General features: G+C 37.1%; 1 protein-coding gene across 1 annotated transcript in view; it reads left to right on the forward strand.

Moving 5' to 3' along the window:
* The window catches only part of Cngb3 (cyclic nucleotide gated channel subunit beta 3), a 137,978-nt gene extending 114,749 nt beyond the window's left edge, over positions 1 to 23,229 (forward strand). The window contains exons 15-18 of the mRNA XM_077801165.1: positions 1,453 to 1,571; positions 18,840 to 18,986; positions 19,672 to 19,879; positions 22,948 to 23,229. Of these exons, the coding sequence (XP_077657291.1) occupies positions 1,453 to 1,571; positions 18,840 to 18,986; positions 19,672 to 19,879; positions 22,948 to 23,229 (756 nt within the window). The remainder of the gene's footprint in view (positions 1 to 1,452; positions 1,572 to 18,839; positions 18,987 to 19,671; positions 19,880 to 22,947) is intronic.
* The last annotated feature ends 4,548 nt before the right edge of the window (positions 23,230 to 27,777 follow it).

Below are 27,777 nucleotides of genomic sequence, written 5' to 3' on the forward strand. Positions count from 1 at the left end.
GGAGGCCCTTCTTGCTGCACTAGTATATGGCAGAGGACATCACATGGCAAGTCAGAGCAAGCTCACCACAGAAAGCTGCTTTTATGACAACCACCACTCTGGTGATAATCCACTGATCCATAAATGGTCCATTCAAGAATGCAGAGCCCCCCAGGACCTAATCACCTCGCAAAGATCCCACCTCCAACTCCATTAACATATGAAGTTAATGACTAAGTTTCCAACATAAAAAAAAATTGAAGGACACATTCAGACCACAGAAAGAGCTCAGGCAGATGAAGACCTTACTTAATATGAATGAAGGGATGGACCTATCTAAATAACTTGTCTACTATTATGCAAATTGGATTTTGGGAATTTAACAGCCTCTTTTGACCTAAATTTCACTAAGGTGGACACATTTATTCTTTCTGGAAGTTGAGATGTGTCCAAGGACCCCATAATTACCCACTACTTCAGTGATTTACAATAAGGATTCACATAATTCAACAAAAAATTATATTCATAGCTTAAGATTTATTATAGTAAAGGATAGTCAGGAACAATTAGAAAAAGATGTACAGGTGTAAAGACTAGAGAAATCAGTCACAGGCATTCTAGGCCCTACTTCTTTGAAGGCCACATGTATATGCATTTTTCTCTGTATTGTACCAGAGGGACATGAGCAAAATATGTGCACTTGGAGAAATCTGAGTATTGAGTCCAGAGTACTTAAATGAGGCTAGTCATTTAACTAAATGACAATCATGATCCAAGCTCAAAACCAGGTACAAGGGACACATCAAAAAATCATGTGTTTACATAAAGAATGCTGACAGCTGCCACACTGCCTCAGACATACAGAATAACACCATTGACTTGGGACCACGCGAATATCCCAAGAGACAAATTCTAGGGACTCGATTACAGGTCATTGCTCTGGTTCCCAGGAGTTTCCAAAGATAAACAAGAACTGAGTAAGATAACCTGGTGCATTAGCATCTCTCAATATGGAGCAAAATTAATAGCTTAAAGGTCTCCTGTGCCTTGATTCCCAAAATCAGACTCAGTGGCATAGGCAGAAAGACAGAATTCACCTTGGAATGGCTATAGTCCATGCTTTTTGGATGGATCAAGTACCTTCTTCAGAGGATAACTTTGGTCACCAAAACCAGAGTACATCATTCATCCAATCAGTTATTTTCTCTACTCATGCCCATTCCTCGGGCTGTATGCTGACTATGTCCAGTGTTGGCTTACAGTGCTCAAGTGTTGCGAAGTATTTTCTTTCCAATCATTTCCTTTCACATAACAGTTTCTGTAACAGAGGTCTTAAGAAAACTGCTTTTACAATCATGTTCTGTGCTTCCTTCATTTGTATTTGCTCCTCTAGAAGAGTTTATATTTATTAATTTGAGGTGTAATTGTTAAGTGTACAATGACTAAGATTTCCTCTTTATATTTGGAATACAGGGAGAAATTGGTAAAGAAATGTATATCATTAAGCATGGAGAAGTCCAAGTCCTTGGAGGCCCTGATGGTACTAAAGTTCTGGTTACCCTGAAAGCTGGAGCAGTGTTTGGAGAAATAAGGTATCTAGAAGACACCTCATAAATATTGAAATCCAACACCTGTCATAAAAGAACAATCTTAGGTTATAAAATAAGTAAACTCCCTGCTTGAGTTTATCAAAGGTTTTTTTTTTTTTTTTAAAGAGAGAGTGAGAGAGGAGAGAGGAGAGAGAGAGAGAGAATTTTTAATATTTATTTTTCAGTTCTTGGCAGACACAACATCTTTGTTGGTATGTGGTGCTGAGGATCGAACCCGGGTCGCACGCATACCAGGCGAGCGCGCTACCGCTTGAGCCACATCCCCAGCCCACAAAGGTTTGATTGTGCTAAGAGCATTGGTAAAATAAGGATGTTCATGTTTCCAAGCATCCTTTCCCTTACCTCAGAAGATCTGAAGAAGGATACTAGGTTATTTAGCTGTGTAGTCCTAGGACCTAGGTCAGTGACCTGCAGAAGGTAGATAAACATTCAATGTGCATCGAATGAATAAATGAATGAACTAATCAATGAAGGAGGTTAGTGAGAGAAGAGGTTGGGAGAGTTGGCTGTTACCAGATTGTTAAAAACTTGAATGCTAGGTTAACAAAGGGTATTTGAGTAAGTTAAAGATAAGATCACAGCTGTGGGACTAAATTGCTTGAGTCTATATCCTAGTTTTCCCACTCACTAGCTTTGTTCCTCTGTTACTTGGCCGTCTGTTCTCTAGTCTAGTCATCTTAATAATTAGAATAATAGCAGTACATATCTTAGAGGGTTGGTAAATGAGGTAATTCATTAAAAGCACTTAGAACAGTGTCCCATATATACTTGAAACTCATAAGTATTAACTATTATTATCATTATTTCCTATTGGTCAAGAGAAGTTTATCCCAGAACAAGTCCCCAAGAAGAAGAATGTAAGAGCAAATTAAAGCATTTTGTGGGCTCAACACTTCCATAAGCATAATTACCTTTAAATGCATTCATTATTCATCCAAAAAAGTATAAACTCATTGAGTACCTAGTACATACTAAGATTGTCAAGTATTATTCTAAATCCTGGGAATGCTCAGTAAAAAACAGTAGATAAAACATTGTTTCTTGGACTAAGTAGAGTGCTTGCTTCGTATGGACTAGGCCCTGGGTTCAATCCCCAGCACTACAAGGAAAAAAAAATTTTTATCACAGAGCTGACAGTCTTTGGAGGGGGGGGGGAATTATAATAAATAGTTACATAATTAACTAGACAAGATAAATTCACATTGTGATAATTGCTGTGAATGAAAAAAAAAAATGTTAGAAAGTGGCAGAGGATGCTACCTTAAATATGGTAGTCAGGGATGACCTCTGTGAACAGAAGTTATTTGACCTAAGACTTGAAGGAGTAAATAAAAGAGCCATTCAGAAATGGGGAAGATGGTTGAACAGCCAAGGCCCAGAGGTAAAGCAGCCTTGTCTGGTCAAGGGGTGGAAAAGTCAGTATGGCTGGAGCCCAGTGAACAAGGATACTATGGCAAGATGAGGCCGGGTAGGGGAGCAAGGGCCAGATTATGCAAGGTCATGAAGGCCATGGTAAGGAGTTTGTGCTGTATTCTAAATACAACGGATTCCCGTAGAGGATTTTAGGCAAAAGAATAACACAAACAAAATAGCAATTTAAAAGACCACTCCAAGAGCTATATGAAAAAGACATAGTACCTGAGCAAGCATGAAATAGAGGAGACTCATTGGAAGTGAGGAGCAGTGATTTGAGTGAAAGATGAGCTTCTTGAACCAGGAGGCTGGTTCTTAAGGTGAAAAGAAAAGTCTACTGTCTGGGCAATGATTAATCATTCCATAATTGAGAGCATTGCTATTCTGAGGTGCCCAGTATCTTGCCAGGGTTGAGAGCTCCTGACTGAGGGAGACAACGCTCAAACCCAAGTGTTCATAGGTCAGGGTCCAGTGACTTTTCCACCACCACAAATGAAAGGCATTTGTCCAATCACTGGCTTCAAAGCTGCTAAGAAGTTGTCTCTGATCCAGAGATATAGATGATTTCATATCATCTCTAGAGTAATGTGGGTTTCCTTAGAATGTTGAAGCATATTACTTTTCTTTTGATAATATTGTTTGTGTTTGTGATTTTTCCCCTTGCTTCACAGCTGGGTGGCCACTCCTCTGAGGGTCCTGCTCTGAGGCAGTGGTGAAAAGTCCTTCTTAGAATATCCAAGTTCTTTGACTGTTTTCTATTACTTCCTTACTGGGACTCCTTACAAAAGTGATTTCATATTTTTACAGCTTAATAATCACTGTTATCTTCAAAGTCATAAAACACACAACAGTCTAATCTGAAACATTGCCGAAATTAATTAGCTGACCTCTCCCAAGGGTTGGATATGCCCTAAAGAATAAAGCTTTACAAATACAAGTATATTAATTGCTGATATTACCCTCACAGGAGGAAATATCCTAGGAATAGAATCCAGGTGCTGCTAGGCTGCAACTGAAAGTAATCCTAGATTCCTGACAGCAGCTTCTTCAATAAATCTCCTCTTATCCATTTGGTTTCTGAAGCCAAAATAAAACCTGTGGACCAGACAGGCTTTAAACTTGCTCAATAGTCTGGCTGATTTGAGCAAAAGAGAGAGTTTTGCCTTGATTCTCTTCCTGGCTGTGGCTGAGGAGAAACAGGATGCATCTGCCTCTTCCAGATGCCCACAGGCTTCCCAGGCCCACAGCTGTCCTATACCCTTGGAGTTCCAGTCATTTATTCCAGATGGAGGCATGGCTGCCAAACACCCGGACACTGGAAAGATCTAGTAATAGTGTTTACTACTCAGAAATGCTGTGACCTTTGTTGAAATGAGCTAAATACAGCACTATCATGTAGCTTTTTAAAGAAGGTTCCCCCACCTTCGGAAAAAAATAAGAAAGAAAAGAATTGAGGGCTTTCAAGGACATTATATATTAATCCAAAAGAGCAAATTCCTGACTAAAATATAGATTTACAGCCTGCCATGGAGAAAACCCAGACCACATTTCTAATCAACATCCAAAGAGTGCAGGCACCCCATTTTTAAAAAGAAAGACCCAGAGTCTGCTGAGGGATAGCCTCATGGTGGTTCTGCCTCCATCATTAACCTTACATGTACATTGAGTATCAAGTCTTATTCCCTCAATATAATTAACCACTTCTTCATCTGCCTTCTGCATCTGTTAAAAAAAATAAAAAAGAAAGTCTCATTATTCTTGAAATGACTGAATTTTCACTCTTGTATTGCTATTATGGTTCCAATAGAATTCCCAACCAGTTCCATCTCACTTTGGAATATTCTCTCCCTGGAAAATTTCTGCTCACTCACCCTTCAAGAACCGATTGAAGTCATTGGAAGTCATTTCTAACTATCCCCAAAACAAATAGCAGCTCCCTGTTCTTTGCCCCCATAATATTTCATGTATGCATTTGTTATAGTAACTACTACTGATTTATAGGTAATTTATTCAGATGGGTCTTTCCAACAGACTGAGCTATTAAAATATAAGAATTTATATGTTACCAGCAGCTACATGAAAACTAGACAATATGTGGTGGTTTTTATTTATATCCTGGCTCCATTAAAAATTGTGCATCAGCCATTCAGTAATCTTGAATTAATTAAGTAGTTAATTGTAGGCTGAGGCGATAGTTCAGTTGGTGGACTGCTTATATAACATGTATAAAGCCCTGGGTTCCATCTCCAGCACCACACACACAGAGAGAGAGAAAGAGAGAGAGAGAGAGAGAGAGAGAGAGAGAGAGAGAGAGAGAGAGAGAAAGTTAACTGTGGTTTGATAGAAACAAAAAAAATTTTCAGGACCACTTATAGTCTAATGTGAAGTGCCTCAAAGAAGGTCATAGAATCCCTTCTTTACTAGGCACAGTGCCAGCCATGAGGATGCAAAGGTGAGTACATTTGTTTCCCTCAATGCCTTACAAACAAGTGAGTTAAGTAAATGAGGGACTTCAATGCCAGGTGATTAAATGCATGGATTACATCTGATGATGAGAGTATGCACAGGACACTCTGGAACACAAAGGCTTCCCAAGAACCAGTATGCCTTTCAGACTTGGTAATTACTTGAAGTTATTTGGGATGTTCATCAGCTTCCCATCATCATAACAGACACCAGAGATAATCAACTCAGAAAAAGAAAATTATTAAAATTTCTTTTGGTTCATTGTTTCAGAGGATTGAGTCCATGATCAGTTAGCCCACTGTGTTTAGTCCTGTGGTAAGGCAGTACATCATGGTGGGAACATGTGGCAGAGTAACCACTCACCTCATTGCTAGGAAAAAAAAAAAAAAGAAGAAGAAAGAAGAAGAGGCAGAGATCTCACCGTCCTCTTCAAGGGTACACACCCAATGATCCGAAGACCTCCTACTAGGCCTCACCTCTTAAAGTGTCCACCAATAGCATCACCCTGGGACCAAGTTTAACACATGAACTTTCAGGGGACACTTATGATCTAAACTAGCACTTGAAAATGGAGGACAAACCCTTCAGTGCTCCTCAAATGATATATATGGAGACAATGATGTGTGCACATAGCTAAGTTCTGGTAGCCCCTACCACAGCACATGTAAAGGTCATTTGGGGCATTCACTATAATGCACATTATGTCTACAGTGAGGTGAAGAGTGACCCCAAGAAAGACATGTCCATATCCTAATCCTCGAACATGTAAATATGACCTTATTTGGAAAAAGGGTCTCTGTAGATATCATTAAGATAAGAACCTCAAGATAATATGATCCTGGATTATCTGAATGGGACCCAAATCAAAAAACACTTGTCCTTATAAGAAACAGAAGAGGCATTTATGTGACGATAAGAAGCAGCACAGGCAAGGAATGCCTGGGGCTACCAGAAGTTGTCAGATGCAAGAAAAGATTTTTTCTTTGGAGTCATGAAAAGGAACACAGTTCTACTGACACCTTGAGTTTGTGTAGCCTCCAGAACTATGAAAGAATACATTTTTGCAGCTGTAGGATACTTATTTTATGGTAATTTATTACAGGAACCCTAAGAAACTGATACTATCCAAAAGACTTAAATTGTTAACTTACGAAATATTAATGGGGAAAAAAGAGGAATTTTCTTGATACTTCCCTCTATTTCACCTACATGCCCCGTCTATCTCCAAGACCAGTTGATCTCACCCTCCTATGTGTGTTTCAAATCACTGGCATCTTACCTTCTCCACTGCTACCCCTTTAGTCCAAACCACTCCCACCTCTTACAGGACATCTGCAGTGACCTACTGCAAGTGGCCAAGCAATCCTTTGAAAGGACAGATTTGATCATGTCACTCTCCTTCTACCTAAAATCAGTCAATGCTTTCATGCCATTCTTAGAAATAAGTGCAAAATTCTTAACCTGACTTACAAATCCTGCAGAATCTAGCCCTGCTGACCTCTCTACTTCAGGTCGTACCTTCAGTCCAGACATCCTGCTGCTCTCCTTCAGCTCTTTGAATGTGCCATCCTCCATCCAAACACAGGAAGTCTTGCGCACATGCTGTTACCTCAGTTACCTCAGTCTGGATATCCCCCACCACCTCTTCTATCTGGATCTCTGCTTCTTTCAGGTTTTACTTCCTTCTCCCACTCTAAGGACCTCTACAGGTCATTTGGGGTATTCATCATAATGCACATGATACCTCGCTATACGCTCTTCTTGAACTATATTGCCTTGTTTGGGAGCACTTATCTCTGTAGCTATAAACTCATTGGTGCATTTATTTCTTCAGTGTATTTTTTTCCATCCTAACTTGGAAGAGCCAGAGCTACCTTGTGTTGCTGTGCCAACTGCATTCTCTGAACCAGGATGTCCAGTGATGGGTTAGGAGAGGTGGAGTCCAGCCCACATTCTACTCTTGAACCAAGAGTCCTGGCTGCTGTTCTCTCTCTTGTGCAAAGGTGCTTATTTCATTGCAAAAGGAGGAATTCTTCAGGCAAGCTTTGCACCCATGGGGACTACACATGCCCAGAGAAGCCACATTTTTCTAGTTTGTACAATGTCACTGAGCGGCTGCAAGAAATCCTGATGGACATCATGTGTCATTCATTCTGCATTCTATTCCTAGCCCTTAGAACAGGGCTTGGCCCACATAAGTGCCTAATAAATAATTATTGAATAAATCAGTGAATGTAATTATCTTCCTATCTTTGTGAATGTACAAATACACATTCATTTTTGTCATGAATATGCATATCCAGCCTTGTGTGCTTTTTGTCAGTTTTTTATTATTAAGAATAGCATACTATATTTATCTTTGTAAAATTACTTTTTCTTTAAGTTATGCCTTTGAGGTTTATTCCCAAAAGTAGAATAAGTAGGTCAAAAGGTAAAAACATTTCTATAACTCTTTTAATATATGAGCAAATTATTTTCCAGAAAAAGACTGAACCAATTTACAATGCAAACAGAAATGTATAGCTATTTTTCCTCAGCATTTCTGGTATTACTTTATTTTTCTCATTGGTTTTACATTTTAATAGGTTGTTTTTAATTTGCATTTGCCAAAATGATACCTAGAAAACAAAACGTCTCGCTAAATATTCCCTAAGTGAATGAATTTCCAATGGGCCTATTTATTTTCATGAATGTGATCATTTTCTGTCTGTACATCTTTCTTTGTTTACCATCCCTTTTTCAACATATATTGTTATGTGGGTAGTTATTGAGTAGAATTTAAGTATTGACATATTTTTATGTGTTTTAGATAATCTGGTTTTCATTCAAAATTTTTTTTTTGTCTTTTCACATTATCTTTATCAAATAGCCCATTCTGAGGATTTTGTTTTGATATTTATTGATATTTATCATTGTGAAAAGCCCAAATATTTTGAAAACTAATTCTGTCTCTATTTTTCTCTTCAAGCTATTTTGCCTATATTTTCCATATTTAAAATATGGGTGCCAGGGAGATGTGTAGACTGTTTTAATTCAATATTCTTACTCTTCATCAAAATAACTCTATTATCTTTTTTCTTCTTCCTTTCCTAAAAAAGCAGAAATAATAGATACAGATATGAGCAAGGGTGGGCATATTTGATTGATTAATATTGGAGAGAAAGCTCTTCATTTCCATTTTTTCCTATTTTAAAACTGTGAATGATATCTATTTAAAAATATGCATTTATATTTTCTCTAGTTTGGAATTTAGATTCTGGTTATGTAGCACCTTTTTGTTTAGAGTAAAAAACATAACTAATGTAAGTCCCAAATATTCCTCTGAACAAATATACTATCAGTATCATTTTTTAAACGTATGTTTAAATACTCTCAGAATCCCTCCTGAAGTGACTTGGTGAAATTTGAAATTAAGGCTCTTGTACCACCATTTGGAAAAGTAGAGAGGGAGCAGAGATTCATAACTTTACATAATTTATAGCACCAGCCTGATGGACTGATTCCCTTGTTTACTTTTCCTAAAGTCCATTGGCAAGTCTGTATCATTAGATTCAACCACACACTGGGCATGGTGGCACATATCTGTAATCCAGCAACTCTGGACACTGAGACAGGAGGATCATAAGTTTAAAGCCAGTGCAGGCAACCTACTGAGACCCTGTCTCAAGATTTAAAAAAAAAAAATTAAAAGGGTTAAGGGTCAGAGATGTAGCTCAGTAGTTGAACACCCCAGAGTTCAATTTCTAGTAACTTTTAAAAAAAAATTACTTCTTTGGAGTTACAAAATTGTGGTTTAAGGAAGCTACCTCTTGACTTGAAGTTAGCTCTCATCTTAGGTTTCAATATCAATGATAAAACTCTGAAGTATTTGCTCTTGAACAATTCACCTAACGATTTTGGACTTTAGTTTCTACGTCTGTAATTATATGCAGAAACTTACTTTACCAAATTGGTGTGGTTGTTAAGTCAGAAGATACAGGGGATTCATGAGGAAAAAACATGTCAAAAAACTATAAGCTTTTCACTAATACATGACATTGCTAGCTGTTTTGACTCCCAACAAGCATTTCCCTGGGCTATCATATTAGCTCATTTGATATATAGTGTTTTCTAGCCAAACTATCATAGTAAAATATTTCTGTGGGCATTTAAAGGGAGATAAGTAAGTAGGTCGTGAAGTACAGAGTACATATTATTATTTTTCTACTCACTCCTTCCTTAGAATTTTTACTAGGATTCTTCATTATTTAATTAATTCTCAAAAACCAATTCAACTCTGAAATAAAGACCTGGTCAAGGAAAGGGGACAAGGCATTTTATATCCGTGACATCTTAACTCTCCAGCTTTGTTAAAAATACATGTGTGAAGATGCTCCTCAAAAAATATATATATAAATATATATCTAGGCTAGCATGTGTTTGCCATTCAGTACATAGTTTTATGAATATCAAAGTATCTGCAAAGATCAAGAAGCCCAGCAGAGGTGACCCCAGAACATCCTGTGATATTTGCTAAACCACAAAAGTTTTGTTAGAATTTATTCTTAGTCAAATTGTAAAATTACCAAGGAACAAAGTGTTCCCCCAATAACACTGACAAAAATAAAAGAATATTTCAGAAAAAATCTACACAGGTGATCTAACCTTATGTCCCCCAAATATGACGCAGTTGGAAATTTGCTTAATGGGAACAAATGTTTGAAGTTTTAGCCCTTGACTCAGCATTGGATGTGATGTTTTTTCCACTGATAGCATTTAGAGTTAGTTTTATTTCTATTCTGGGAAATAATTCTACATGAGAAAAGGCATTTAAGACTAGAATTGTCTTTATTTTAGGAGATATTCCCATTTCTTTTAGTTATCAAAACATCAAACATTCTAAATTGGGTGTATCTTTCTAAGAGGAATACTTGACTAGGTTTGTGTCTCAATGCTGTGATATAGGAGCTGTGAGACTCTAGGAAAGTTACTCAACTGAGACTTCTTTCTTCATCAGTCAAATGGAGTCACAATAACATATAACTATCCAATAGGATTGAAAAGCATTAATTGTGTTAATAAAAAGACCTTAGAAAACTATCTGATTCATAGTAAGTACTCAATAATATAAACTATGAATGTTACCATTATGGATATTATTATTCTTGTTATTATTATTATTATTATTATTATTATTATTATTATCTAATCTGGCTGTCTTGACATGCACTCACACCCTTCCTAGATTACGAACAGCTTGAGGGCAAATGTTAATCATCAGCCTGTTGTGGAACTATACATTTCAATATAGTCTTAATTTATGTCTAATTTATTTTTTTCCTTTTCCTTTTATTTATACAGTGAACTCTTTATCCTTCCCTTCATGATTGACCTCCAAAGCACAATAATCTGTGCAAATCTCGAACTCATACAAAAAAACTTCTTATCAAAGTCCAGTGAGTTGGGGGTGTAACTCAGTAGTAAAACCCTTGTCTAGTATGCACCAAGCCCTGGGTTCCACCCCACAACACCATAAAATAGATCAATAAATAAACCCATCTGAGAAAGACAATATTTAAGTATTATTTGTTTCTCCGAATATTCTAAATGGTGCTGTAAATCATTTCCAGAGCAACAAAGAGATAGTTGGGTATATGAAATGCACTGTACTAACCTACCCCACACATCCACGGAATTACTCTTACTGAATTAGAGAATGAAACACAGCCTTTAATGAAGAGCCTATTAAAATAATCCTAGCAAACTCACTGTTGTGTCTGTTGTGGGAATAAAAAGTTTTCCATCATTTTACAGAGTAGCCTCTTTATTAAAAACTTAGGAGATTATTTCTATCTTAAAACCAAGAATTGATCGATTTTTATCATATAAATGGCTTAAAACTAAATCTGAAACACTCCTGTGGCTAAATTTGGCTTTTAAAATAAATCCTATTTTATGTCCCCATTTTCATTTTTCTTTTACTTCCACAATCGGTTCATATTATTTTAGGAGATATTCCCATTTCTTTTAGTTATCAAAACATCAAGCACACAATTTCTTTTTTTCTTTTTTTCTCTCTTTCTTTCTTTCTTTTTTCTAATTTCTTTCTTTCTTTTTCTTTCTTTCTTTATTTTCTTCCTTTCTTTGTTTCTTTCTTCCTTCCTTTTTGTAGATCAGATTTTTATTTTGATACAAATGTTTTGTTACATAAAAGTTTAAAATACAGTGAATTGTACAATACACCTGTCACCCATCATTTCATCATTTTGTTCTTCTTTATGGCTAAATTAAACTCCTTTGTGTAGATATGAGCAAGTTACTCAATTGAGACTTCTTTCTTCATCAGTCAAATGAAGTCACAATAACATGTAACTATCCTATAGGATTGAAAAAGCCTTAATTGAGTTAATAAAAAGACCTTAGAAAACTGATTCATAGTAAGTACTCAATAATATAAGCTATGAATGTTACATTATGGATATTATTATTGTTGTTGTTGTTGTTGTTGTTGTTGTTGTTGTTTGCTAATCTTTTACCCATTCATCCATTGATGGACATCTAGGCTAGATCCATAGCTTGCTATTGTGAATTGTGATGTTATAAATATGGATATGCATGTATCACTATAGTAAGATCACCAACTCTTTAGGGTAATATCAAAGAGCTGGGTCATATGGTGATTTCATTCCTAGTCTTTTAAGAAGCCTCCTTATTGATTTCCAGAGTGATTATACTGATATGCAAGCTATCAACTGTGTAAAAGTGCTGCTTTTTCTCCACATCCTCTCTGGAATTTATTATTGTTTGTATTCTTTTTTTTCAATGTCATCTTTTTAAAATTTGTTCCAATTAGTTATACATGACAGCAGAATGCATTTTAACTCTTTGTACACAAATAGAACACAACTTCTCATTTCTCTAGCTGTACATGATACAGTTACATTGTTCATGCAATTATACATGTACATAAAGTAACAATGTCTATCTCATTCCACCATCCTTCCCACTCCCACACCACATTCGCTCTCCTCCCCTCACTCCCCTCTGCCCAACCCAAAAGTTCCTCCATTCTTCCCCAACAACCCCCCAATATGGATCAGCATTCGCATATCAGAGAAAACATTTGGTCTTTGGTCTTTGGGGATTGATTTATTCCACTTAGCATGATATTCTCCAACACCATCCATTTACCTGCAAATGCCATAACTTCATTCTTCTTTAAGGCTGAGTAAATATTCCATTGTGTATAGATACACCGTATTTCCATTCATCTGTTGAAGGGTATCTAGATTGATTCCATAGTTAAGCTATTATGAATTGAGCTACTATACACATTGATGTAGTGCATCACTGTAGTATGCTGATTTTAAGTTTTGGGGGGAATAAACTGAGAAGTGGGATAGCTAGATCAAATGGTAGTTACATTCCAAGTTTTCTGAGGAATCTCCATACTGCTTTCCAAATTGGTTGCACTAATTTGTAGTCTCACCAGTAATGTGTGAGTGTACCTCTTTACCCACATCCTCACCAACACTTATTATTGCTTGTATTCTTGATAATTGCCATTCTGACTGGAGTGAGATAAAATCTTAGAGTAGTTTTGATTTGCATTTCTCTAATTGCTAGAGATATTGAACATTTTTTTCATACATTTGTTGGCCACTTGAATTTCTTCTTTTGAGAAGTGTCTGTTTAGTTTATTTATTAATTGGGGGGTTGGGGGCATAATTTTTTTTAGTTCTTTATATATTCTGGATATTAATCCTCCATCACAAGAGTAGCTGGCAAAGATTTTCTCCCATTCTGTAAGTTCTCTCTTCATATTCATTGTTTCCTTTGCTGTGCCGAAGCTTTTTAATTTGATGTCATCCCAATTACTAACTCTTGGCATTATTTCCTGAGCTTTAGAGATCCTATTGAGAAAGTGTTGTCTGTGCCAATATGTTGGAGTGTTGATCCATTGTTTTCTTTTAGAAGTTGCATGGTTTCTGGTCTAACTCCTAAGTCTTTGTCCCATTTTGAGTTGACTTTTGGACAGGATGAGCAATAAGGATCTAGTCTCATTCTTCTACATATGGATAACCAATTTCCCCAGCACCATTTGTTAAAAGGCTATCTTTTCTCCAACATATGTTTTCGGCTCCTTTGTCAAGGATCAAATGACCATACATGTGTGGGTTTGTCTCTGTGTCTTCTATTCTGTACCACTGGTCTATATATCTATTTTTGTACTAGTATCATGAAGTTTTAATTACAATAATTCTGTAGTATAATTTGGAGTTGGGTATTGTGATGCCTCCAGCATTCCTTTTTTGCTTAGAACAGCAAATTATTTCCTTTCCTCTTTAATTTATCTTTATTTTTCTTCATAATAAGCAAAACTTTCCCCAAAAAACACAGCATATGAATGGCAAAATTACCATATTTATTGAATTTCTTTACTAACATACTATTAGACTTTTAAAATACAATATTTTTAGAAATATATAAATTCAATTATTTTGCATTCATGTGAAATTTCAAAACAGTACTGGAATATTGTTCTTTCTAACTGGCAGCTCATAAAATGCCATGTGTGGCAGCCTTGAATAAAAGCTTCGAATTAATGAATGACTAGAGATTATATGAATTTTTCAAGCTCTTTCTGAAAAACAATACACACACATATGCCTATATATTATATATGCTATTTATGCATGTGTGTTAGTCCATTTTCTGCTGCTATAACAAAATACCTGAAATTAGGTAATTCATAAAGAATAGAAATTTATGTGGCTCACAGTTCTGGGATGTGCTTCCCCAGTAGGCAAATACAAGTAGGCATCAGCATCTTCTCCGTATCTGGAAAGGGCCCTCTGGCTACATCATAACTTGGCAGAGGTATCCCACGGCCAGATAGAGCAAGCATGCAGGCTCTTCTTATTAAGCTGCTTATGCCATCATGAGGGCCCCATCTGTATGACCTCATCTCATTCTAATTAGCTGCCCAAATCCCCCACCTCCAAATATCATTAACATATGACTTTTAGAAACATGTTTCTATACATGAACTTTGGAAAACACTTTCAAACTGTAGGGGTGTGTGTGTGTGTGTGTAGGGGTGTGTCCAAGTGCTGTTTGTTGCCCACATTTACACATACAGGTTCTCTCACATAGACTTTGCATATGCACTCTCTCTGTGACATGCACACAACCATTTCGGTTCACTCACCCAAATTAGCACACTATTCCAAAATAAGTAGTGTGATGTGTAGCTGCACACCACACAGTAGGGTTTAAAACTGCTCAGACAGAATTTTTATCTAATTGTAGCTTCTTCTTAATTCAAAGTCAGCATTCTGCAAATAGCTAGTTCTTCTGGAAGATAATCAGATCCTATAACAGTTATTAAAGATGGCTTTCTTTCCACGGGAGAGATTAGTAACCTGTTCATAGACACACTTTAATAAATAGTATTATTTGGCATGGTAGAGTTATTTGATTCTAAAGCCTGCATTCTTTTCACAAACTCATTCCATGCTTTAATAATTCTCCCCTTTCCCTCCTTCACCTCACTATGTTGAATACACAGTAGAGACTTAATCAGTACTTGAAATGATTAAATTGAAAACTCAAAAGTCCTTGAGTTACTGTCTAAGGTCACAGCAAACTGAGATGGGTCTAGGATTAGAATTCCTTTGTTTCCCTGGTCCATTGCTCTATTCACATTTTTTTTAACCTGGGGACTTTTCACATTAACCTCCTATTTGTCCTCCAGCATGGACTCTTTGAGAAACCCTATGTGGGGTTGGGAATATTTAGGGACCTTCTTACTAAGCAATTTAATGAGTGAAACTTTCCATTGGTGGAATGCTGGAGAAGCATTTTGTGGACAAGAGGCGGGGGGAAAGATGCTATTTTAAACATTGCTGAGAGAGTTTGGGCAAAATCCATCTGGCAGACAGACTATTTCCTCCGTTCAAAAACTCATCAAGCACTCCAAACGTGTAACCTGTAGGCAAGTTTAATTAAAGCTTGAGAAATCTCAAAATAACCTGACATTTAAATATGTTATTTCCGTTCTCCTCTTTTAGTCTGACATACTCACAGAGGCATGCTCAGGTTCAAATTAAGCTCCCTAATGCCATCCAGCACTGTCTAACTACTGGAACACCCTGTGTTCAAGGCTACAGGAAAATGAATGAAATCAATTTATCTAATTGTTGTCCTTTGAATATTAATATCAGAGATATGTAGCAATAGAGATGGGAATTCAAGTAAATAAATGTGAAAAAAATGATTGTGATGGTAGATGACAGATAATAGAATGATACATAGATACATAGATAGAAGGGGTAAATTTTGATTTATCTTGTCTTTTTCTGGTTAAGGCAGAGCTTGCCTTGAAAAGAACCTTAGGAAAGGACTAAAGTAGTGGTTTTTGCCATGTAGCAAAAGAATTGAAAGGTAAAATCAGTGAGCAAAATTAGTAGGCATTAATATAGTCACGCTTTAGGATTCAAGAGTATATCTTCTGTCTTAAAGAAGTCATTTCATTCTTAAGGGGTCTGGAGATTCCTGGACTACCCTCCCCAATCCCATCCTCAGTGTCAGGTTCAGATAAGTGGCCAACTCTGATGCCCTAAGGTGGCCTTACATTAGGTTTCTCACCTCTCTTTTCTTTCCTTCCTGCTGTGGTTTTAATTGAACATTTTATGTGATTCAGTTTTCTTTCCCCTCTTAGCATACAAATTATACTTATTTCTTAAGTTAAATGGCTGCCCTAAAGTTTTCAATGTACATTTTCAGCTAATTTAAGCCTATCTTCAATAACACGAAAATACTTCACATGTAGAACTGTTACATTAGGACAGAGCATTCCCAATCCATCCCTCCATCCCTTATGACATTATCACTCATATTTACCCATATGCTAATATTACCACATACACTGCTACTCTGTTAAATAATTATCTTTTCGATATCTTAATGAGAAAAATAAAATATTTCATTTGTTTTTGTCAGCTTTTTTCACTGCTGCTACCAAAAGACCTGATGAAAACAATTTTAGAGAAGGAAATGTTTATTTGACAATCACAGTTTCAAAGGTCTCAATCCACAGACAGCTAGCTCCATTGCTCTTGAGCCCGAAGTGAGGCAGAACACCATGATTAAAGAGTGTGGTGGAGGAAAATAGCTCAGGAAATGGCACTAGGAAGCAAAGTGACTCCAGTCACCAGGTACAAAACTATATACTCCAAAGGCATGCCCCCCAATGACCCACCTCCTCCAGCCACACCCCACATTCCCAGTTAATCCCTATGAGCAGATTAATGCACTTATTGGGAAAAGGCTGTTATAACCCAGTCATTTCACCTCTAAGCCCTCTTTCATTGTCTCACATGTTTTGAGGGGACACCTCACATCTAAATCATAATATTATTTTACCTTCATTTCCTCCTTTTCCACTGTTCTCCCTTTCTTTGCATAGAACAGAGTTCCCCATCTATATGATTTTCCTTCTCTCTGAAAACTTTACCATTTCCTGCCAGACAGATCTCCCTCGTTTTTTCTTATTCTGGGAAAAAAATCTTTGTTTCTTATTTACTTTTGAAGGATACTTTCATTGGATATAAAATTCTAAATTAGTAGTTTTTTCTTTGGACATTTTAAATATTTCACTCCACTCTCTGGCTTGCATGATTCCTGATGAGAAATCTTCTGTAATTTTTATCATTGTCTCTCTGAAGCTTAGACATTTTCCTCCCTCTGGAGTCTTTCAATATTTTCTCTTTTTGTCTTTGGTTTCCTGTGGTTTGAATATGATATGCCCGGGAATAGTTCCTTTGTTTGGAAAATTTCTGGGCCATTATTATTTCAAATATGTCTTTTGTTCTTCTTAGGGCACTTCAATTATGTGTACATTTCAGCTTTCAAAATTATCTCACAGTTCTTTATTTTCAGTTCTGTTTAATCTTCCACATTTCAGCCTGGAAAGTTTCTATAAATGTATCTTTAAGCTCCCTGTTATGGTTTAGATATGAGATGTCCCTCAAAAGCTCATTTGTGAGACAGTGCAAGGTTTAGAGGTGAAATGTTTGGGTTATAAGAGCCTTAACCCAATGAGTGAGCAGTAACTGAAGACAGGTAGGGTGTGACTGGTGAAGGTAGGTCACTGGGGGCATGCCTTTGAGACATGTATTTTGTCCCTAGTGAAGTAAGTCAGTCTCTCTCTCTCTCTCTCTCTCTCTCTCTCTCTCCCTCCCTCCCTCCTCCCTCCTCCCTCTCTCTCCTTCTTGGTGGCCATGTCCTGACCTGCTCTCCTCTGCCACATTATTCCACCATGATGTTCTGCCTCACCTTGGGCCCCCAGGAATAGAGCAAGCTGTCAATGGACTGAAACCTTTGAAATCATGAGTCCCCAAATAAACTTTTCCTCCTCTAATTGTTTTTGTCAGTTTTTTTGATTACAGTCATGAAAAAGCTGACTAAAACTCTCACTGATTCTTTCTTGGACCAGTCTACTGCTATGTCTGTCAGAAGCATTCTTCATTTCTGCTACAGTTATTTTTAAATCTATCATTTCCTTTGGATTCTGTCATTTCATTTCCACCTGTCTGCTTGCACTTCTCACCTGTTCTTGCATGTCATCTACTTTTCCCATTAGATTTTTTAACATATTAACCATAGTTTTTGTTGTTGTTATTTTCACTGCCTAGGAGTTCTGGCAGCTGTGCAATCTCAACCTGTTTCTAATGCTAGCTTTGTCTCGTCAGACTGCATTTTTTTCTTGCCCTCTAACATTCCCTGTAATCATTGTTGAAAGCAGAAATGATGTGCCAGATCATAGAAATGAAGGTAGAATTTGCCTTTTGTGTGAACTTTTATGCTAATCTGACCAGGAGTTGGGCTATGTTAATGTTTGCTATAGCATAGATGTCAGAAGATTCAAATTCCTCTTATGTCCCTGATTTTGTCTTCTTAAGAAAGCAAAAGGAATACCTGGCTTTCTTAAGTATTCCTCATCAGAGGGAGTTTACACCTTGCGGCTGCTTCAGCTATAACTCACCATTATTATATAGGTGTCCAGCTGTTGAGGGGAAGGCCATGTGTAAGGGAGAGAAAAGACAACCTAAAGTCTTATAAGCATCAGTCTTTAGGGGTATGTGTCCTTGTGCTGTGATCTTCCAGGTGTTTCTTAGCTTTCCATCTCCTTTAGATAAAACAGGAGGGTTTGAGGGATTGCATTAGGGAAAATATTTTCACTTGGGTGGAATAAGTATTTTCACCTGAATATGAGGCCAATGTTATGGACAACAAATGTACTGAATAATAATTGTTATATATTTTTCAAAAGATCTCCATGAAGTAAGAGTGAAACTGGTGGCCAAGACTCATTTTTCTCTCTTACAGCCTTCTGGCATCAGGAGGAGGAAACCGTCGAACTGCCAATGTGGTGGCCCATGGGTTTGCCAATCTTCTAACTCTGGACAAAAAGACCCTCCAAGAAATTCTAGTACATTATCCAGATTCTGAAAAGCTCCTCATGAAGAAAGCTAGGTACAACCTTTAAAAACCCAATAGAGGAACCAGGCATGGTGATGTGCACCTATAATCCCAGTGGCTCAGGAGGCTGAGGCAAGAGGATGACAAGTTCAAGGCCAGCCTTAGCAATTTAGCAAGGCCTTAAGGAAGATCCTGTGTCAAAATAAAACAGGCTAGGGATGTGGCTTAGTGGTTAAATGTCCCTGGGTTCAATCCCTGCCTCCCCCGCCCCCCCCCCAAAAAAAGAACAAAGACAATAGAGGTAGGGACCCATAATCCCACAAACTCAGAAGGCTGATTCAGGACAATCACAAGTTCAAGGTCAGTGTCAGAAATTTAGGGAGAACCCCCCCCCCCCGCCAGCAACTTAGTGAGACTCTTTCTCAAAATAAAAAATAAAAAGAGATTAAAATGTATCTCAGTGGTAAATCACCCTGGGTTCAAACCTCAGTATGAAAAACAAAAAAATAAAAAGCCCAATAGAGTTTGACACAGTTGGTTTTACTGTATAAAATCTAAGCTGAGGATAAATTTGGCATGATTGCCATCAACTCTCTTCATGAGATATGCTTAAGTACAGCTGTTAATGCTGGAACCCGTTGAAAGCTGACAGGTAGGAGAAATTACATATTTTCTGGTAGATTTTGTCAGAAAACTCTCACAGAGCTACCTAAAAACTGTTTTCCTCTCCCGACTACAGAGTGCTTCTAAAGCAGAAGGGTGGTAACAAAGAAGCAACCCCTCCAAGAAAAGGCCTTGCCCTTCTCTTTCAACCAAAAGAAAAGACACCGAAAATGTTTAGAGCTCTCCTGGGAGGGACAGGAGATATTGGAAGACTGCTCAAACTGAAGAGAGAACAAGAAGCTCAGGTAACAAGGCAGAACCAATTGAGGGAAGTAATGGACAGAGCTCCTACTCTAATTCCACTTCAGCTGGTAGGATAATTTGGGAGAATCTAATACTAATGATTACTCCTTTATATATAGCATTTATTATTATTTGAACTGTGTCCCTACATACTATCACATGTAGTACTCCTCGGTTCATTGTATTTAAATACAGTTGGTCCTCATCGTTTATGGATTCTATTTGTGAATCTGCCTTCTCATTATAATTTATTTCTGGCCCCAAATCAATACTCATGAGGCTTTTGTGGTCATTTGCAGACAAGTGCACATGCAGAGTGGCAATAAACTCAAGTTGCCTGCTACATACACTTCCCTCCAAGGTCAAACAAGGAGACACTCTACCTTCTTGTTTCAGCCCTTAAAACACTATAAATTAGTAACATTTATGCAATCTATTTGGCACCATATTTCTTTGAATTGTGTACTACTTGTGGGTGGGGCGGGAAAAGTGAGAAAAAGAGAGATATTTTGCTTTTTAAAATGGTTCCCAAGTGTTGTGCTGGCATCTAAAGCTCCTAAATGCAAAAATGCCTTACAGAGAAAATATATGTGTTAAGTAAGTTTCATTTAGTCACTAGTGTTTTTTTGTTCATGAGTTCAATGTAATGAATCAATAATTCATCAAATTAATACATTAGATAAGGTATCTCTAAGCCAAGCATGGTGGTACATGACTGTAATCCCAGCAATTTAGGAGGCTGAGGCAGGAGGATGGCAAGTTCAAAGCCAGCCTGGGAAACTTGGGGAGCCACTGTCTCAATAAAAAGGCTGGAGTTGTAGTTCAGTGGTAGAGCATCTCTGGGTACAATCCTCAGAATGAATGAATAAATAAATAAATAAATAAGCCCTAAACAGAAACATATATGAAGCGGTCATGTACTGATCAGTTGACAAAAATGGTGTGGCCCTAGGCATATAGGAACCTCACCCTAGGAGCGATGTTCAGCATTAGTTCACATGTTCATGGCGACTTTATAAAACAAAACTTTGATGAGCAATGAGAATCAACAGTACACATACACACACACACACACACATATATAGGTATATAAGCATATATATATATAAATATACAAGCCATTATATATATAAATATATATAATATAAATATAAATATACAAGCCATTTTACCAACCTGCCAATAAAATTTTTAATAAACAATCAGTATATATTAAAAATATTTCAAGTCAAAAATTACAGATTTAATCCAAGTCCTTCATGTTAAAGAAAAAACCAAGACCCTGTTAGACCAGGACACAAGAAAAGACCACTGACTCCAATTAAAATCAAATTAAAACAAGCTTATTATTCCGACCAGCTGGGCTGCCTCTCCCACCCAAAACCACAGGAATAAGACAGCACCCACAGCTTTCCTGCAGCCCAGTTTATAGCCCAGAAAGTTACACAAAGGGGGGTTACAGATAACAGAACTCTGACGAGCATAACACAAATGGTAGTTTACATTTTTGCTGGCCCCGACATCAGAATTTATGAAGGTCATTAGAGCCTCAGAGAGGGTCGTTATCTGGCCAGGGAAGGCCAAGATTTGTGAGGCGTCACTAAAGTTTCAGAGAGGGCTGCTATCTGGTCAGAGAGCCAGGCATGGGTGAGTTCAAGGCACGGGCAGGCATTCCAAGCAGGTTCAGAATTTGCAGTAATTTATAGTAAAGCCGAAATTATCTTTTCATGGCTTTGTGACGAGGTGGCTCCCAATTTTAAGAAAAGATCAGGTTGGGTCTATCAACCCAGATTAAGAAATTTGGATAAGATCACAATTAGTTATAGGGTGAAAATCTACTACTCTACTACTCAGTGTTCAGACTTTACCACTTCTGCTTCTAATTTCCAGAAATGTAAAGTCATTCAAATGTTGTTTTTCTCTCCTTTTTTAAATTTTTGTTTCTATATTTATTTGATTCTCATAATAAATCTATGAAAGCAGATATTGAGAAACAGAATGGGAATTCAGGTTTTCTACATCTAGTCATTTATGTTATCTCTAAAACTACTAGAAATGGGCAGCTGTGGACCTTTCAGAAATGAGTGAAACAAATATCACAAAATCAATCACAGTCAAAAAACTAAAACTTACCTCTTACTTTTCCACATACACAACACTGTGGTAAAAATAGGGGTGTTGTATAAATCAAATGCCTCATTTATATCAATACTGAAATAATAATTTTCACAAAGAACATATAAGGATAGAGAAATATATAACTAAATTTCTTAAAATTCTCAACTTTGGCCAGGTTAGGTGGCACTTGCCTGTAATCTCAGCAACCCTGGAGGCTGAGCTAGGAGGATCACAAGTTCAAGGCCAGCCCTGGTCACTTAGTGAAACCCTGTCTCAAAATAAATGGTACAGTACCCCTGGTTCAATCCTGAGAACCAAGTTGGGGGGGGCACCTCAAAGATTCTCAACTTCACCTGTGCACATTTACATCTTGAGAAGGCCTCTTTTAAGTTTATCACAAGCATCACCAGTAAGGAACTTAGTAGAATTTTTACCATGAAATTTCTATAGATAACACTAAATATAAAAGGTTCAAAAATGTTAACTTAAGCACTCATGAGACAAATGGAGAAAATTGTGCTAGGAAGAAATATGAGTTTCTCCAAGAGGGTCTCCCTTGAGCTTCTGCAGAAGGAAAAAATACACGTTCTATAGTATTTTTACATAACATTTGGTTAATACTATGTTTTATTAAAATATAAATATTTAAAATTTCATCTTCATAAAATAAATGAAATAAGTAAAAACTCAAAAACCAAAAGCAAAGAGTCCTGAGCATTGAGTCTAATAAATCTAAGTGTATGAGGACCAATTGGAAGAGAATTCTTTGGCAGGGACAGAAAATGAAATCTAGACTAACCCTGTAAACCAAATGCAACAAACCATTCTACAGCAGAACGTTTAGTGAGTGATAGAAGCAAGTCAGACATGATTTCCATATTCAGTCAATTCTGATAGCCTTTGTCTTGGCAGAAACCACTGTATGCTAATCAAGATTCCAATGTCCTTGCTTATGATTTCAATACCAATTCTTTGTAACTGCTTCTTCCAGGAAAAATGTGAATCCCCCAAAGAAGAAGAGGATAAAGGAAAAGAAAATGAAGATAAAGGAAAAGAAAATGAAGATAAAGGAAGGGAGCCAGCTGAAAAAACACGGGACAAATCCAAATGTAAAGAAAGTTCTATTGCAGCAGAGGAAATGCCCCCCTCAGTTGAAAGGGCAGTTTTACCCAGAGGAACTTCTAATCAATCACTCATCATCAGCATGGCTCCTTCTGCCGAGGCCGGGGAGGAGGTCCTGACTATTGAAGTCAAAGAAAAGGCTGAGCAATAGATGTTTGATTATCTTTAGATGTAATCTAGCTAGTTCCCAGGATTTTAGCTTAAATTAATGACCTTGCTATGCCCCTTGAGAAAACCACAGGCAAATCCCTAGCTTAGTTTTTAAGACTTATCAGAGAGTGTGATTTTATGTAGTGGCATTAAGATTTTTTTTTTAAATTTCTATTCTCCAATGTTGTTAGTTTTGTGCAATTGCCATTTCTTCTAAGCATATGTAGTATGCTCCCTTCACCCCTTATGTTTTATTCTGGTAATGTTTCTTCTTCCTTCCATTTTGATTAGCTTGGTCATGGCTCTGAGGTGATTCGTTATCCTTTGTCTCGTACATTTCTTGTGTGTAATTTCTGGTAGAGCACTTCTATTCTTGGCTAACTATTCTATGTATAGAAGGGTATAGGATCTTAATAAACTAGGTTAAAAGTCAGATGATTTCCACTCAAACAAGGATGAGGAGTCACTAAAATATCAAATCAACCCCAGAAAGAAAGCGGAGACCATAGAGCCTTCTGAATGAGACACCGGGTTTTCAGACCAGTCCACTGAAGATCAGTGATTGTCAGGAGGACTAACAAACTGACTGGCAAAATCACATTGTAGAAACATGTTAGAAAAAATTATTCCCTTTTCCAAATACACAAACTTTAATAGTTTCCCTTATACCAACTTCATTCATCATCTCCCTAACTCTTCTGGGCCAACAGTCAGACTGGAGAAACCAGACTGTCCCCATCTTCATATAGGCTAAAGTGACATTTCCCAGAATCTCCCTTAAGCACTGGCTTCATTCAAAAGGCAATAGATTAGAGTTTCTCATCGTTTTAAGCTTTAGTAAAAAAAAAGTGATGAGGTTGGGGAGGCAGACTGTACACATGTCAAATTGACATATTCCCATAATTTGCGGAACCTACATGTACAGCTGTTTACAAAATCTCCAAGTTAATTAAGTGCACTTTAGGAAGTTGTCCTCATGAATCAGCTAGCATTAGCATAATTACCAAAGTTGCATGCTGTGAGGAGACTAAGAAAGCCAGGCTGATGTCGGAAGTAATAATACATATAGAATTCCATTCCAATAAATGCCATTATTGTATAACATCAAGGTCTGTATAATAAGGCTATTTCCAAGTCCCAGAAGATGGTAATTATTGAAGCACTGTATTGAGAGGATTTTAGCAAATTATATTATCTCAAAATCCTGCAACATAGATGCATTGAGCAAACACGGTACAAATCAATTATTGTAGCAAAATATATCATTTGGTAGACTTGCCATGGTTTAACCTAGTATTTGAGTATCTCAAAACATAACAAGTTTTACAAAATGTCACTTGGTCTTTCTCAGGATTTAAGCAAATATGGACAAATTTTTAAGTAGCACTTACCCAATAAGTAGAAATTTGTGTATAGTACAGTGACTAGAAAGCCCAGAAAGAAAAGAGCCTAATAACAGGAATGAATAAATAAATAAATTTGAACTTGTGAGCACCTTATACTCTGTAACGTTTTCAAGTGAAAATTAAAATATGACACCAATGCATTTATGTATTCCCTGTTGATTATTTCTCCCCCAAACTATCCTAGTTCAGACATTATCATCTTAATTTCAATCCATTAGTCTAACTAACATCTAAGAATGTCAACAGCTCTTTTTACTTATGCAGGGCAATAAAATCTTCCTAGTTGTATTTTTAATCTAATTATCTTCTTTTGCATCCAGTATGTTTTCTGTTCAATCCAAAGAGACATTCACTTTTCACTTAAAGTGTGTGCTAATCTCTAGTCTAGCTTCTCAGTTCTTTTGCCATAGAAAAATCAGAACTTTCTAAAAACATTTTTTGACCACTTTACCTCCCTACTCAGAGACCGTATTAGCTTCTTCAGGCCTTTGGATTGACAAGGGGACTTACACCATTGGTTCTTCTGGTTCTTAAGCCTTTGGATTCAGACTAGAACTACATAACTGGGTTTCATGGGGCTCCATCTTGTAGCTGGAATATTGTGGAGTCAATTTCTTATAATGAAAAGACTTATTATACATTTTCATAATATTGTATAAAGAGATATTTATGATATATATATATTATATATAAAAAGAGTTATGATTAAGATATATGTATTATATATAAAAAGAGTTATAATTGCCTCACATAATTATGAATGATGAGGAGTCCCATGATATTCTGTTTATAAGTCAAAGACACAGAAGAGCTAGTCATATAGCTCCAGTCTACAACCCGAGGCCTGAGGACCAGGAGACAAGGTGGTGTAAGTTCCAGTCAAAGCCAAGGGAAGACTAATGTTCCAGCTCAAGCAGTCAGGCAGAGAGAGAGAATTCTCCCTTCCTCCACCTTTTTATTCTACTCAGATCTTTAACAGATTAGAAGGTGTCCACCCAGTGGGGAGATCTGCTTTATTCAGTACATCAATTTACATGCTGACCTCACCCAGAAATACCCTTGCAGCCACACCCAGAAATAATGTCTTAACCTCCCAACTTGGAATCCTCTTGTACCTTTCAAATTGACACATAAATTAACTACCTCAGGGACCTACTAGTCCTCCTACCAATTAAATCTTATTTATGTGAATATAATTAACACTACCCCAAAGATGCCTTCCACTCATCTTGCTTTTATGGGGGGTGGGTGTGTACTGGGAATTGAACTCAGGCACTCAACCAATGAGGTACATCCCCAGCCCTTTTTTTGTATTTTATTCAGAGACAGGGTCTCACTGAGTTGCTTAGTGTCTCGCTGTTGCTAAACTGGCTTTGAACCCCTGATCCTCCTATCTCAGCCTTCCAAGCCACTGGGATTACAGGCATGCATCACTGCTCCCAGCAGGTCTTGCTTTTTCTTGAACTACCATCTGCCCTTCTTCCTCTGGCCTTTGTCCATTCTGTTTGGCAGTCTGGGAAGCAGTTTCTCCTCTATCACTTACCTTTCCTGTGATGCCAAATCCAAACACATTCTCTCTTTCCCAACTGACTCCAAAAGCAATCTATGATAGTTCTATTTCAAGAGACCTCTTTCACACTTTCAAGAAATATCACAGATGAAACTTAATTGTTGTATAATTTCTGTTTAATTGTAAATTATTTCTGCTCAATGATAAATGATAGCAGGATAAAACTAATGCTTAGGTTTAGCTGTATAAAGGCTAAAAACCTGTTTTTTTAAAGGCAGAGAGAATCTGAATAGGCAATTCATGGAAGCAAAAGAAACAGGTAATTGACAGAGAAAAGATGCTTGACTTTTGCTCAAAGAAACACAAATCAGAACAAAATTAGAATATCACTTTATACCTGTCAACTTGGAGAACACAAGAAGGCAGAAAATGATATCAAGTTTTTGAAAGTATGTAAATTGGACCTACAACTCTAGCAATACTTAGCAAAATCCTGACAGTGTACTTTACAATACAGCAACATCATTACAGAGTATGTATCCCAGAAAATTCTCCAGCAGGTCCATAAGAGGAAACGTATGAGAATGGACAGCATTGTTTGTGATACAAAGAAACTGGAGTCAATTCTGGTTATCTACCTCTCAGAGAATAAAATACAGTGCGTGGGAGTGTGGGTGTATTTACAAGATGGAGTTTGATTCAAAAGTTAGAAGCAATGAATTTGATATACATAAAGCAACACATTTAGATCTTTTCTAAATACCAGTGTGGATGTTTAAAAAGAAACTGAATAAGACCTTCCATAATACTGTGCGTGTGCACTTAAAGATCAAATATGAACCATCAGGATCAAAACCGCAGTCTAATAAAGCCAAGTTCATTAACTAGCTGCAACAAGGAAGAACATTCACTAGGAGGAAAACACAGCTGTGCCACCAAACACAGGGAAGGGCAAGTGGCTATAGGACATTGGGGAAAGGTGGAGGTTAGACAGTTTAAACAGAGTAATGCTTGACAGGCTTGAATCAAGCAAGCCTGTGTATAAAAGGGTTAACATCAGGCCCAGGCCAAGAGGCAGATTAAGGGGTCCTGTTTCCTTGGAAACTACTACATTAAGATAAACAGAATGCTGTGTCCCAAAACCTCTTATCTGAAGTTGTGCACCTGGCTGCTTTTCTGTGTCAAAATGACTCAGACCCTTCAGGCAAACGTGGGATGTTTCAGTTTTGCTGATAAGATTTCAAACAGGAAAGTTTCTGACAATCTATGATTTTAGGAAACAAAGTTCCTCAGCACTATGTCCTTTTGTTGACTAAAAATCACTTTTTACAGGTTCCAAATTTAAAACATACACAAAACACTGTATGTCTTTCCCAAGTATATACTTGCCAAGCAGTAATAGAATGATTGACCAGTGTGCGGGAGGCCCTAGATTCTATACTCAGCACTCAAAAAAAAAAAAAAAAAGCACATGTCTAAGGAATTATGTTATAAGCATCAGAAATAGTGACTAGTGACTATGGGGAAGAGGGAAATGGAAGTTGTAATAGATGACATAAGAAAAAAACAAAATATATCACAAACTAAGAAGTATGATCAACTCAATTCTGTGCCCTTAAGTTGTATCTAATAA

Source organism: Urocitellus parryii, chromosome 7 (genome assembly GCF_045843805.1).
Source record: "Urocitellus parryii isolate mUroPar1 chromosome 7, mUroPar1.hap1, whole genome shotgun sequence".
Lineage (NCBI taxonomy): Eukaryota > Metazoa > Chordata > Mammalia > Rodentia > Sciuridae > Urocitellus > Urocitellus parryii.